We start from the raw sequence: 13,662 nt of genomic DNA on the forward strand, positions 1-13,662 counted from the left end.
TGTATACAAGAAATAATATTTGTAATCGTTATTATCAAATATGCAATAATGCATCATGTGCATTTAATTAATACGAATTGACAATTCATTGTACAAGGAAAATGTACATTTATAAACAAATGTTAAAATTGTAAAATAAGTCGTAAGTGCCACATTTTGTAACATAATCATGTTACATTATTTTTACTTGAAACTAAATATTAACCAAAGATACATTTTGATCGTGATACAAAATAGGCAATCTGTTCTACGTTTTTATTTTGCTCTTATTACGCTCTTATTATCTGTAGGCCGAAATCTATTTGATGTAGAATTTTTTTCTTATATTCTTTACTTTATTTAAGTAAAGTTGATTGTTATAAACTGTATCTACAGGGGCGGACTAGCTATTGGGGGGTTTGAGAACATTCCCGGTGAGGCAATAGGGTTTTACGGACTTGGATCCACTCTATGTAGAATTGTAATCTCCCAGTAAAACTCATAGAGATATAAAGATACGAGTGCGCGAGTCATATGTTAGCGTGTAAGTGGATGCGATGTGGGAATTGAAAGAGAACTCTGTATAGGACCTTTCTGTTTTTGTTTAAATCAGGCACGTAATTGATGCCGCTCGCTAATTGAGTTACACACACATATTTATTGTACGAATGTGCATGCGTATTAGATAAGAACACAAGAGGTCCCATTTTTATATTTCTACAATAAAAATTTGAGTCCTAGTCCGCCCTTGTATCCTAATTTATATACGCGCGATTGCACAGCATTACCACATCCCTCACTATGTTATATTCATAAACATGTAATAGAATGACATGCTATAAAATATTGCGAAATGGAGCGATCGATTTAATTTCTATCAATAATTTAATATTTCTAGAACTGTGACATGCATAAAAATGTAGTGATGTTTTATTTTGAAATAAATAACTTATATGCGATCATATTAATACAGTAAATATTTTGTAATATTTCTATACCTATTCGTTTATTCGACCAATTAAGAAATTTGTAGTTAGGTATCTTTAAATGATAACATTTTCTTTGTAAATAACAAATAGTATTCGACTACTGTATGTATGTACATTGAGTCACAATCACCCTCAAAAGAAAATACATTATAGTTATATTCAACCGTAACGGATATGAGTAAATTATTCTATAATGAATAAATTAATACGGTTCATTTAGGATTACTTACTATTAAAGATTATATACGCACTGTTTCAGGTCACGTAATAGCACTGCACGTTTAACAAAATGTTGAAATAGCGGAGAAGTAGATTTGCAATTATGTAATAAGTATTTAATGTGAGAAATGAAATAAAATAAATTTTTCGTGCAATTTGTTGTGTAAAACGTGCAAAAGTGAATGATCAGTTACGAAGAGCAATAGTGAAGAATTTAATATTTGCTAAAGATCGTAAATTACATTTGTTTTTTTATGTTATACACAAATATGAAATAATATATAACATATCCGTATCTTTGCAGTAATTCTACCAAGTCTTATCAAATTTTATCTATCTTATCTACCTTAAATAATATACATTAAATATATTAATTAAATATATTACTTTCATATATTTTTTAAACTTTGTGTTTTTAGTTTAGTATATAATCTCTTAACGCTCACAGATATTTAAAAAAATATTACGTTATAATACAATTCTGTTATTTTTGTATGATATTTTGCTTATATCCGTACCATAAGTCGTTCTGTTAATTTGGTTTCTTATTTCATTTCACGAAAACTACTGTTTCATTTTGATTGAGCATAATAAAATATATATGTAATATAATATTTGCATTTTACTATTGTACCGTAGATCGGCCGGTGTAGCCTGGTGTTTGTTCAGAATATTTTCTAGCACGATCTCGTACTAGTTCGTCGATCGATTTATTTTGTGGTATAGTTGACGACAAATTGTGAAGTCTTGTTGCAAGATAGCACATGATAAAAGCTGATAAAACCAGAAGTGCACCAAGTCCTGTTGCAACGTAAAGAAAACTACCGCAACTGTTTTCAAGTCCAGCAGTCACTTTCTGATATATATCTAGAAATCACAAAATACGTAGATGATGAATTTTGAAGATTCATTTTATTAAAGTTACATACTTCAACAATTACAATAAAAATATGTTCTAAATACTTGAAAATAGCAATTACTATTTTAGTATTAACGAGTTTAAAGAATGGAATGTTTTTTAACTCACCATCAGGCATCATCACCGTGTATTCGATATTTTCCTTAAATTTCGTATAAGGTATCGAATCGTTGTATTCCTTTATCAAGCGGTCGACTTTAGGAAAATATTCGTTCGTACCTTCTACGATAGATCGTTTTTTCTTTTTTCCGTGTCCCGATGGTTCAAAAAGATCGAGACAAAAATCCTGTAAATAGGTTGTTATATGTTATTTATTCTTACGATTTCTGTAAATAAAAGAAACACTTTTGTCAAATGTTAATGCTTTTGAATTATGATCGTTTAAAATATTAATTTTGCCATCTTCTGTTACTAGATATTGACACTTGTACTGTCACTTGATCACAAAGAAATTTTTCAATAATTAACAATTTGTAATTTAAGAAAATAAAAGTATAAATCTGACATATCAATCGAATTAATTACAAATCCATTATGAATTTAGATTCTTTCTTTATCATTTTAGTACGTAAATCTCGTTTTTATGTTTGCAAATAATTATTTGAAAAACCGCAAACTCCTAAGCACGAGCCCTTTAAAGGACGAATGTTTTTGTTATGTCAGAAAGCGAATTACAAAGCTGAACAGGTGAATAGCCACTCATTCAGACGTCAACCACAAGTTAAATTGGACCGTAAATTATGTCCTTACCGGTTGGCAGTCCTGAGGTTCCATGCAAGCCTTGATCTGCGAGTGGATCCACAGCGTGGAACGTTCTCTCATGGAACTGAGGAGAAAGGCTTCGAAATCGAGGAAAACTTCGTTCTTTCTCTCTCGATAACGGGCTGGTTGATGAGGAATTATTGACGCGAAATCTCGATTTCTACAGCCGTCCTTCACCAACACGACACTTCCTGGTGCGTGAGGCTGATCGGGATCGGGACTAACGGTCACTTCCAACAGTTTAATGTAACCCCATGCACTGTCTGCACTGATTCGAGCTCTTAACTGAAGCTTTGTACCAATGGGAACCGCTTGATCGACAGTCTGCGACCCCGATGCGTCCGATACGTTGCCCGTAGCTTCGCGGTAAAGGGCTACCTCGTACTCCAGTCGTCCAGGTGTTTCTTCGACCACCCCAGATACTCTTGCCCCGTGAGGACTGAAAGAGATTAGAATTTCAAAATTTAGAAAACAAAATTTGTACACGACATATTTCAAATATCTTCCGCAATACGGTGCCAACATGAAAATTTTTGTTTACGCATATTTTTTTTTATAGAATGAACTGCTGAAAGTTTTATTATACATATGTACATACATGTATACTTTTGTCGGTGATCTAGATAATTAAACGATGAGAATTATCACCAATACCATAAATAACTTGAAGCAAAGTAAATATTTATTCGAGCCTCTTTGCAATTCATGTCCGTTTCCATAGGAGTTATCAGATAAAACACGATCTTGTCAATGTGGAACAATAACTTACAAGGTTCCAGCGAAACCGGCAGCTTTGTGACGGAGTAACGTTGGCTCAGGTGGTCGGCACATTAAGATCAATTCTTGATCGGCTAGCATGACGACTCCGGGAAATGCCGGAAACCATACTCGCAGGTGAATGAAACCCTAATGACAATAAAATTTTGTTCATCGTATCTCTTTCCTAGCTTTTATGTATTTTTTATTTAATTATTTATGTACTTCATTATTTAGTCCTTAACGAGTTAGATAACTAACAGCTCATATCTATATGTAATGTCAACGATAAATTTCAAGATTCTTTCAAGTGCTAGATTTAAATATTTGGAATATTCATTTTTTAACAATTACGGTAATATACAATCGCATTATATAAATTCATACGATATGTCAGAATAGTTTGCAATGTACGATATTTATATTGTTATACTGTAGTTACGTTTCGTTAGAAATATATAAAAATCTTCCCTAGATGTATATACAAGACAATCGTAGATGTCGCGTGTGTTCATCGATCATCTGATCTAAGCAAGAAGCGATCGATAATCGAATTTTGCGATCAGTTACGTGACAAGTTGATAATACGAAAGCATTTATTAGTTGATCGGTTTCGGTTTATCAACGCGCGTAGCAGAACGCGGACATGGACAATCAACGAGCGCAGGAAGCAAAATTTCGATCGATGACTCACGTTTCTCTTCAGGATGCCGCATCTCGAGAAGTCAGTCACCTTCAGGAAATAGTTATCTTCCTGAGGATCATTGGGATCTGGCCTGATCTGGCAGTGAATGTCGGTAAGCGGATTGGCGGATCTGTCGTCGGCAAAGAGCGGCGCCCCTCTGAAGCCAACTGGTCTTTTGATCTTCGCTGTCAGGAGATCGGCTGCTGATCCTGCGCCGCTGCACTGAATGTCAGAGACCTCGTAATCCTGAGCAACGGTGGCGGCAACCTGAAACAATACGACAGTCATTCATCTACACAGGTTTGCTCGAACGACATTCGTGACCTCCTGGTACGTAATTCATTTCCTTCTTGCATGTAGTTTTTTCCTTTCCAATTGCCTTGAAATATAATATTCATGGACACTTAGAGATAAAACTATCTATGGAAATTCAATCACGCTTTTAATTATCTCTTACGTCAGTTTCCGCTGATGCCGTTATCTATCGCGTATATTTCTATAACAAGATCTTATAAACGATGTACAATGTACATAAATGCCTGCCACTACCGCTCAAAGGCATTGGGTTACTTCGGACGATTTAATTCATCATTTATTTATTATTTAATGCGTCAAAATATCCATAGCGTAGCTTTACAACATGCACTTTTGTAATTAAAATACATCCTGTGAATAATAAAGATCAAGTATTTGAATACTTTTGAGCGATAGTGTACACACGTACACCGTCAGCACGAGTTTACGCTACGTTTGATCGTAATTAAAGATGAGATTCAACGACAGAGAGGAGCAAGATAAAAAGAGGTGAAAGAATGCCGTAACCTCGGTGTTAATGATACAAAATACAATGCGGGCATGGCAACGAAGAATTTCATAGTTGAGCGAACGTTTCGCGGTAACAGGAACGCATTAACCATTAACATACTTTACTAACAAACTTTTGAACTATTTCACCGTGAAATAACATCTGTTCAGCCGTGTTACTATCCTCGAAGCGGCCGTTTTTTCATCTGAACATCTGGAGGATAGCGTTGAGTGACCTCTCACGACTATAGATAAAGTAATTTCTTTAATTAACGTGGGTCGCCTTGGACTTTTTCCTCGATATTGAGCCCAAGGCGCCTTTTTACCATTCCCTTCGATGTCCAGCGCCGTATAAAACTTCGATACGAAACAAGGTGACCAACACGCGAAGAGAAAAGACTTCAATACGAGTAACGGTGTAGAGAAACGCTCTGGTGCCCGCCTAAGTTATTCGTTATATGTATGCGTACCATACTGGTTGTTCATCGTACGGTCAGCCAGGCGTATAATCGTAGTACAGGTCATGGTTATTTCTTCGAGGTAGGTCAACCCAGCTTTCAGGATTGCTCGATTTCCGCGATACGATTGATAAGCTGATCGATAAAAGGGTGTACCTTGTCAACTCTCTAGATGTCTTATTAATATGATAATTTAGCGAGTATTTATGCAAGATCATATTTTTACGAATACGATTAAAAGCATGGAATCTTGGTAGAGAATTGTTTTATGTTGAAATTTATAGTTATTTATTAATTATTATCCAGGAAGGGGAAATTTCAGGTACACAAATCTTTTATAAACAATGTAACTTATCGAATTACTTTTGTTTTTTATAATTACCAAAGAGTCATTGAACTCACACTAGTATTAACATAATTGAGAAATAGGGAAATAATTTGCCGGTAGAAGATACAATCAACAATTTCATTTACATGATCCATAATTATTTAATATTCCGTTATAGTAACAAGCGCCATTAAATTAATACTATTACGTAATTTTAATAAAAATATTAAAAATATTTTGATAATTAGATACTGAGCCCAGTAATATGAGAGGCAAAAACTTATTACAAAAGTACTTAAAAACTGCTTATTTCAAATCAAAATGACCTATCGCTGATTAAGAATGTTGATTGATCGACGAATTTTTATCGATAAAGTGAATATATTCAATGATCATAAAAGTTAATGTGACAAAATCAATGTTCGTACAGTAAACGCTTAATGTGCGCGGTTTATATTCATTAAATACTGAATGTAATAATCATCCACGGACTGCAAAAATATTATAGAAATTCACTCTTGTTTCCCGCTTTTATTAAGCTTTGTATTAAACGCGAAAAAATGAGTATAATTGAGGGCAGGTATGAGCGAGGGTAATTGAGTCAACGTACTTGAAGAGCGATTAATTTAAACAAAATCTCATCGGATTTAATCGAAATACACCGATTTACTGTGTCGTATCATTAATTATTTCAGGTTCACTGATTTTTCATCAATAATCTTGAATGGACGACGATATGAAACGAGCGGATTTACGAAAAATTCGCAGCGAAATTGGAAAAACGTGATTCAAATGCAGCCGCGTAATTAACGATTTCAAGTCGGGCTAATAAATTACCTTGGATCATCTGTGTCAACTGCATGCATATTAAATAGCACGATATTAAAACTACATAGAATTATACATAATTCATAGATTTTTCGCGTAGTTACCTTAATTAGCAATTAAGATGTCACAAGGATGTAAACAGTGCGGAGATAATCAATTTCGATGTTTTCACAGACATTGTTTTTTATCCGTTGGCTGGAAAAAACAAGATACTGAACTTGTTGCGTAAGTGTTTTAACATAGAAAATTACTTAGTCCCTTTTATCTAAACTGTTTTATGATGCTCGAAAAAAATAAAAGCATGTGGATACCAGACTTATCATTATAATATGAAATATATTATTTCTGTGTTCTGTAAGATCTAGAGGCACATTTATATTGATGTATGTGTCAATATTATATCTATCATATTATTGATAGCTTTCTTATGTACTTATATAAACAAAAGAACTGGTAGGATCTATGTAGTTAGTTAACATACTAACAATATTAGTCATTTAGCTTGTGATTGTAATGTGCAATGGAATCTAATTTTACTGGTTGGTAAGTTATTGTACATCGAATTATTGGTGAATCTTATTCCAATTATACGAACGCTTACAATTTTGCGTACGTTAGTAAGCAAAAGAATGGGTAACATACGTTCGAATACAGTTATTCGAACATACTCTGCGGTTATTTCAGTGACAAATTATAGATAGTGAAGAAAATCAGCGATCTCCTGTTATAAGATGTCCAGTTATCCAAATCGTTTCCTCAGGTATAAGTAGAATTAAGTAAAAATAACGACAAGTAGGATCCTACTGTCTACTACCCATGTACATAATTCTACTTAGCATAATTCTATCACGAAAATTTGAAACATATTGGAATTCCAAAAGAAATAATGACTTCCTCAAGTAGGTAAATATTTCATACATTATAATATTTTATAAACTGTAATTAATTATACTTCAAAATAGAGGTCAAAATATAACGTTTTTATACCTCAGAGATATTATACTCAAAAATTTGTTTTGTTTAAGGAGTAAAAGATAGTGCAAACTTTTGAGCAGACAAAAACGAAAAGATCCGATCGTTTAACAAAATTTTAAATCCATGGCCGAAAGAAGTTACTAATTTAAAAATCGATACGGTTAAAGAGTTAATAATCATTGAGCCATTACTTGGCCGATATGGCGTGCGTCGAAACTGTTATTGTAACAGCACTTTAATCGGGCACGGGTGAAGCAAACGACGCTGAAACACAAAGTTTTCGATGGAATTGGAACGTCCGACGATGATTTCCGAATCGTTAAACGGAAACTATTCGCATTAAAGAAGAAACCGACCGGTTGGGAGGGAAAAATAAGAGGACCCCAGTTGCTGCGTGGTCGTGACAGTCGAGGTATCCAATTTGTGGAGTTAATAGAAGTTTGATCAAGCCTTGTTTCAAATTGAATGCCAAACTATGGATTGCTGCCGGTCGATAGGACTTTTATCGAAACGTTAATGTTTTTTCGATCGATCGTCCGACACCGGTCGAGTCTCGTTTGATGAACGAACGCGATCCTGTTCTCTGTATCACGAAATTCAATTGAAACTGCGAATAATAATGCTACCGATTGTAGCCGTAATAATAATGGCAAACTCGATGGCGGTAATAGGAACGCTGTATCGCTGCGTTTCTGTTTATTTCGTATAAATCGCCGCTTATCGAAATTGGAACGTAACACTTCACTTTTTTATCATACTGTAAGGTACTTTCCACAGTCGTATACGTATCGCCTTCTCAATTTTTTCATATTTCAGGGGCTTACGGGTAAAGTATGTCACAAGTGAAAATGACTTGAATTTGAAAAATTGTGATCATGTAGACTACGGATTTCTGTGCATTTATACGAAATCTCAAGAAATGGAAAAATAAAGAATTGTAAAAATAGAATATGGTAGAATACATACAATAGGGAAAAATACATCAAATTTCCAAGATAGTGTATTTGCCGTTATTTTTTTTATAGATGTTATAAATTTCTAGTCAGATTCTATTTCTTTCCTTGTACTGGCAAAAGTGTAAATTTGCATAATAATCCTCAGTCCAATACGTAATTAGATTTCATCGATATCGATAAATAATTAATAAATGTTATAATATCTCAGATGTAATTGTTAAATTTGTTGCAGGTATGTTGTAGATACCGTGTCGTTAAATTAAAGGCAAATTAACAGAGCAGTGGTGTATAATACACGCGTGGAAGAATTTACGTAAAGTGCTACATGCGCGTGTGCGCGGTACGCTCCGATTCGATTGATGCGCGGAAAGTTAACGGGAAGAGACAAACAGCCGAATCTGTTACGTGAAACGGGCCCTCGTGTGCGCCTGGTTCCCTCGAGATTACTTCCTAGATAACTATATACACGTACATTTTTTCGTTTTATTCTTTTTTACGAAAGAACCGCACCCGTCTCTTTTATGGCGCCGTAAATTCTTTATTTCTCACTGGCGCTTTTGGCAGGATGACATGGATTTGTCTCCGCATATGGGATGCCATACAAGTTAATAACTTCCTGTATAGCTTGTTGATGAAGAAATCTTGAATTTACTAACGATCGAACGTTGAGGCTTTGGAATGGTATAAATTAACGAAATCTGATTTGGAAAGATTTATATCTGATTATCGGATACTTTATTTATTATATTCTCTTGTATCGATATACATATTGTTGGTATACTAGTCTTACTTATATTTTATACTCCTGCGATTAATTTATTGCACGTCATAAATTATAGTTTTTTATATTATATATAGTGTCTTTTACACTGTTTTAACCCTGAACTCTGAATATACAAAATACGTGTTAATATAAATAGACTGTCCTACTAAAAATATATATTCAAAGCGATACGTGATTAAATTAAAGAGGTATTTCTAATGTAACTCAATAAATTCTATTTTTTTGTATTCAAATCGTTTGCATGGACGTAATTTTCAGATTTCGATTCATTTATCTGTGACTTCTAAACCAGTAATTTAAAAGAACAGTCGGAATTGAAAAAGTTTGATAGAATACCGCTCGCACCGAACGCGTTAAAAAGATCCGAGTTAACATTTCGACGTGAAACGCCTTCTAAGGATTATACCCGCGGTCTTCTTATGCAAATAAAATTTTATATCTCCGCTACGAGATGAAAACATCATTATCACCCCAACCCTATAGAGAATTTGAAAGTTTTCCTATAAATTTATCAAGACGCAGAAACACATAAAAAAAGAAAGATAGAATTCCATAAATCCTTCATCTAAAAGCTCGACAAAGTTGTAAGAAGTGAAACGAAAGAACAAGAGGAAAATGGGTTGAAAAGTCGAGTTACTATACTATCACAGAATTCGTTCTCTTTGGAATGTGATTTCAAATAATTCTCCCTACGTAATCAACGACAAGTGTCAGGCGTGAGATCGATAATTTTAAAGTGCAAATTCACCGGAGTTCCGAGCATCGTGCGAATCCTTTCGCAGGATCCACATAAAAAGGTAAAAACCGAAGTTTGACACCCACCGTGCAAAATCCAGCGATCAGGATGATCCACATGATCCAGCCGAAGTGTCTCCCTTCCTTATCCTTGTTTCTTTAATCGTGAACGCAAAACACGCGAGAAACACACTTCCTGGTAGAAGGAATTGCACAGAGAGGGATGCAATTTTGACGAAGATTCCCGATGAACTGAGGCGCGTGTACCACGCAAGAATTCTCCCTCCGTGGTAGATGTTCCTCCAACGGGTACTGTCTCCTGGAGGGGAGGAACGGAAATCAAGGAACCAGAGAACCACCGGCCCATCCAGAGTACTGTTAATGCATGCTTGCTGCCTCCACTAACAACCATCCTTACCGCGTCTTCTTCGCGAGCAGTGACGGCCTCGAACGGACACCGCGTCTCCTTTCCGAGCTTCCTTCGGGATAGCATTCGCCCTATTTTCTTCCGCATTTAATTTTATTCTTTTCTGTTTCCTTTTTTAGAAATTTAGTTCCAAGAAGACTTAATCGCCCTGTAGATTCGATCTTAACGTTTGAGTTTAATTGAATTCTTTTGGATAATTTACGAACAATGGGATATACGAAAATGAAAGAAGTAAAGTAGAATTCGAGAAAATGTTTCAGTTTACTTTTTCTAAAATATGGCATAAAAACATTCCAATCGAAACAATCTCTATGTGGAATCCTTAAAAATTTGCTTGTCTACTTTTATATAGAATCCCTTGCAAGATTTCTTATCTGATTTCTTTGCAAATTTTTTAAAGTATGGAAGTATGGATCAAAAATTGAAAGGAGTAAATCTCTCTCTCTCTCTCTCTCTCTCTCTCTCTCTCTCTCTGACGTTTCATTTTTATTTTTCAGGTAACGGAAGGATGATACATAGATAAAAGAGATTTGTATAAAAGAAATCGAGGTGATTATCTCCAATGGTGAGTTTATATTTCATGTATATTCCACGTTTGATTCTATCGGAAGAGGATGCAATCGCTAACGAAGAATAGAAATGTTCATTATGCGTGAAGCATTTTTATTACGAATCAAAATTTCATTTCGGTTTCTTTTACTCGCGGCGGCATTCCAGTCTAGGAAGCCTCAGTAAACTGGCGGAATCGCGAGACATTACGTGATTCCGACATGCATAAAAGACGAATTGCTTAGCCGGTTGCTGACTTTTCCGGTGCGTTGATTTTGGGTCAATGCCAGTATTCGATCAAATATGTTGGAACACTGTTAGGGTTTGTATTCAGACAAAGAAGAATACATAAAAGATGATTTACATTAAAAGTACCGAAAATCTTTAATCAAATCAGAATGTTGAAAAATAATTCCTTGTGGCAATATTTTCAGTAAAGAAAAATTCGATGTATTTTGCAAACGTTTAAAATATTTTTAATTTCATTTACTTAATTCATTTGCGAAGGATAATGGAACAAAATAATGCGCGGTGATTGTAAATATACCTGATATAAAAATAATGATCTCCGATGCTCTTTCAAAGAAATACCAATAAACTTACTACACAGTCGAATATAAATTTTGATAAAATGTAAGGAAAAAAAAAGGAAAGAAAAGAAAAAAAAATGAAAAGTTTCTAGTTTTGTTACAGTATTTTATTTTTCATCGAGGATCGTGTCTTTCATCAGCTGTGTCAGATGCCTGCGTAAAAAGTGAGAATGACGTCGTGTTGGCCGTCATTTTCGTGCCGGTTTACTGTACCTGTCACTGACTGACTGAGACTAATAGAGCACAGTGCTATGTCACGCGTTTCGAACGCACCGAGATTCTCGGGAAAATTGCTCTCCCGTTGTTTTCTGTCTGCCCAGGCCTCGTAGTGAATCATCGGCAACGACCGTATGTACGCCGCGAAACGATTGCTTTTTAATGAAAATCGAATCGTTCTCGTCTCTCTATTCTCCGTAGCACGCTCCCTTAACGAGGGATCCGTTTCAACGGTGGCACGCGCGTATTCTTTGTAATTACGTTTGTTACGTGGCCTCGCTCGCTAAAGGTTTTAGTAATAATCGTTCACCGTTATCGTTTGTTACGCTTCAAGACGGAAAATGTATCCGTTAGTTGCATATTACGAAAGTGTTGACGATGAAAACTGAAACTGTACATTCACGAGCGTTCTCCAGCGTTTTTCAAATTATTAGATAACGGTTTTACCAAACCGACTTACATACAAATAATTTGAAAGAAAGATTGGTCTTTTTCCTACGATGCAACCGTAAATTCTAATTAAATAATTAGGCAAAACTGAGTGCAACTTTTTTAACGTAGGCATGCAAAGATTCCATTAATCTAAGGAGGCAATAAAACACTTAAATCTGAAAGAAAGATATATTTTTTGATGGCTATGCTCAGTTACAGCATATTACGATATGATTTGAGCGTTATATAGAAGTAAGAAGGGAAAATAATCACCAACATTTGTTAAATCATTATCATAATCGTTTTTCATGCTTTCCTCGCTATTGTATACGCAATTATGTTCTATGAATCTTAAACTCGAGCTGGATGAACAGTAGGTATTCGGAAGTAGAGAATTACGCTGTTGCAGAAATTCGAGACTCGCTAAAAATGAAAAATAATGGTTCTATAAAACTGTAAAAAACATTTGTGTATTACGTTAGTGAATGCTTTTCGAAGAATTACTGAGCAACACAAATATTCTTCGAGCACTATTACATGTCACTTTACGTAAATTAAATTTAATATTTTTATAATTATTCTGTACATTCTTTTTACCGCAGAGTAAAAATTTAAACCCGAGATATAAAATTGTTCACTAGTTAAGCGTTTTTAATTGTAATTTGTGAAAATATTTATGGAACTTAATATTGGAATTTTTAATGAAAATGTCTCCTTTTCTGTTTATTTTAGAATGTACGTGGAAGAAGAAATTTCTCCAAAAAACTTTATTTTCTCATTTCAATTTCAACGCATGTTTCATGTGTTTAACACATCAAGGAAATGTCAAATAAACGTCGTATAATATATTAAAATATGCTATTTACATCGAATATTTCTCCTATATTTTTAGCTACGTATATTGATTTATGATAGATATTGGAAAATTATTGTAAAACAAAATTAATGTATCGAAAACACCAAAAACTAGCATTCTACGTTTATTAATACTGGACATTGATATTTATTATATCATGCAATTCAATTTATTTCTTGATCTCTTATCTCATTAACATTCCGATCTTGTACAACAAAAGATTTAACAAACACCACTATCACCAGATTATTTATTATCGCTATACTTTCGTACGGTTACAGGCGCTCAATTAACGAGCCTTCCAGTAACAGCAATTTCCTTTTCGCTGCCTGTTACAGTAATGACGATGCAGTAAGTGTATTTTGTGCTTTATGGTTCGTCGTCCATGAAAAGAAATTAATAAGGCCAAGTTGAG

The 13,662-nt window shown here is 34.5% G+C and overlaps 1 protein-coding gene and 1 long non-coding RNA gene across 5 annotated transcripts; one reads left to right on the forward strand and one right to left on the reverse strand.

Annotated features, from left to right (window-relative positions):
• Positions 1-135: 135 nt before the first annotated feature.
• Positions 136-4,612, reverse strand: LOC100742426. The gene is made up of 5 exons (XM_033320802.1): positions 4,319-4,612; positions 3,638-3,774; positions 2,857-3,307; positions 2,215-2,392; positions 136-2,054 (listed from the first exon to the last, which is right to left on the reverse strand). Exons 1-5 carry the CDS (start codon positions 4,595-4,597, stop codon positions 1,813-1,815), a joined length of 1,287 nt encoding a protein of 428 aa, XP_033176693.1. The 5' UTR covers positions 4,598-4,612; the 3' UTR covers positions 136-1,812.
• LOC105680789 lies at positions 3,663-11,788 on the forward strand. 4 transcript variants are annotated; one of them, XR_004461770.1, is made up of 5 exons: positions 3,663-3,762; positions 4,331-4,639; positions 6,595-7,630; positions 7,753-8,114; positions 11,102-11,788. It is a non-coding gene; the product is annotated as an uncharacterized LOC105680789 (long non-coding RNA). The 4 variants fall into 4 exon arrangements; XR_002946729.2 differs by lacking the exon at positions 11,102-11,788 and adding an exon at positions 8,891-9,889 and having other exon boundaries at positions 7,753-8,466; XR_004461769.1 differs by lacking the exon at positions 11,102-11,788 and adding an exon at positions 8,891-9,889.
• Positions 11,789-13,662: the final 1,874 nt, after the last annotated feature.

The sequence above is a fragment of the Bombus impatiens genome, unplaced genomic scaffold (assembly GCF_000188095.3).
Source record: "Bombus impatiens unplaced genomic scaffold, BIMP_2.2 scf_0360, whole genome shotgun sequence".
In the NCBI taxonomy this organism is placed as follows: Eukaryota; Metazoa; Arthropoda; class Insecta; order Hymenoptera; family Apidae; genus Bombus; species Bombus impatiens.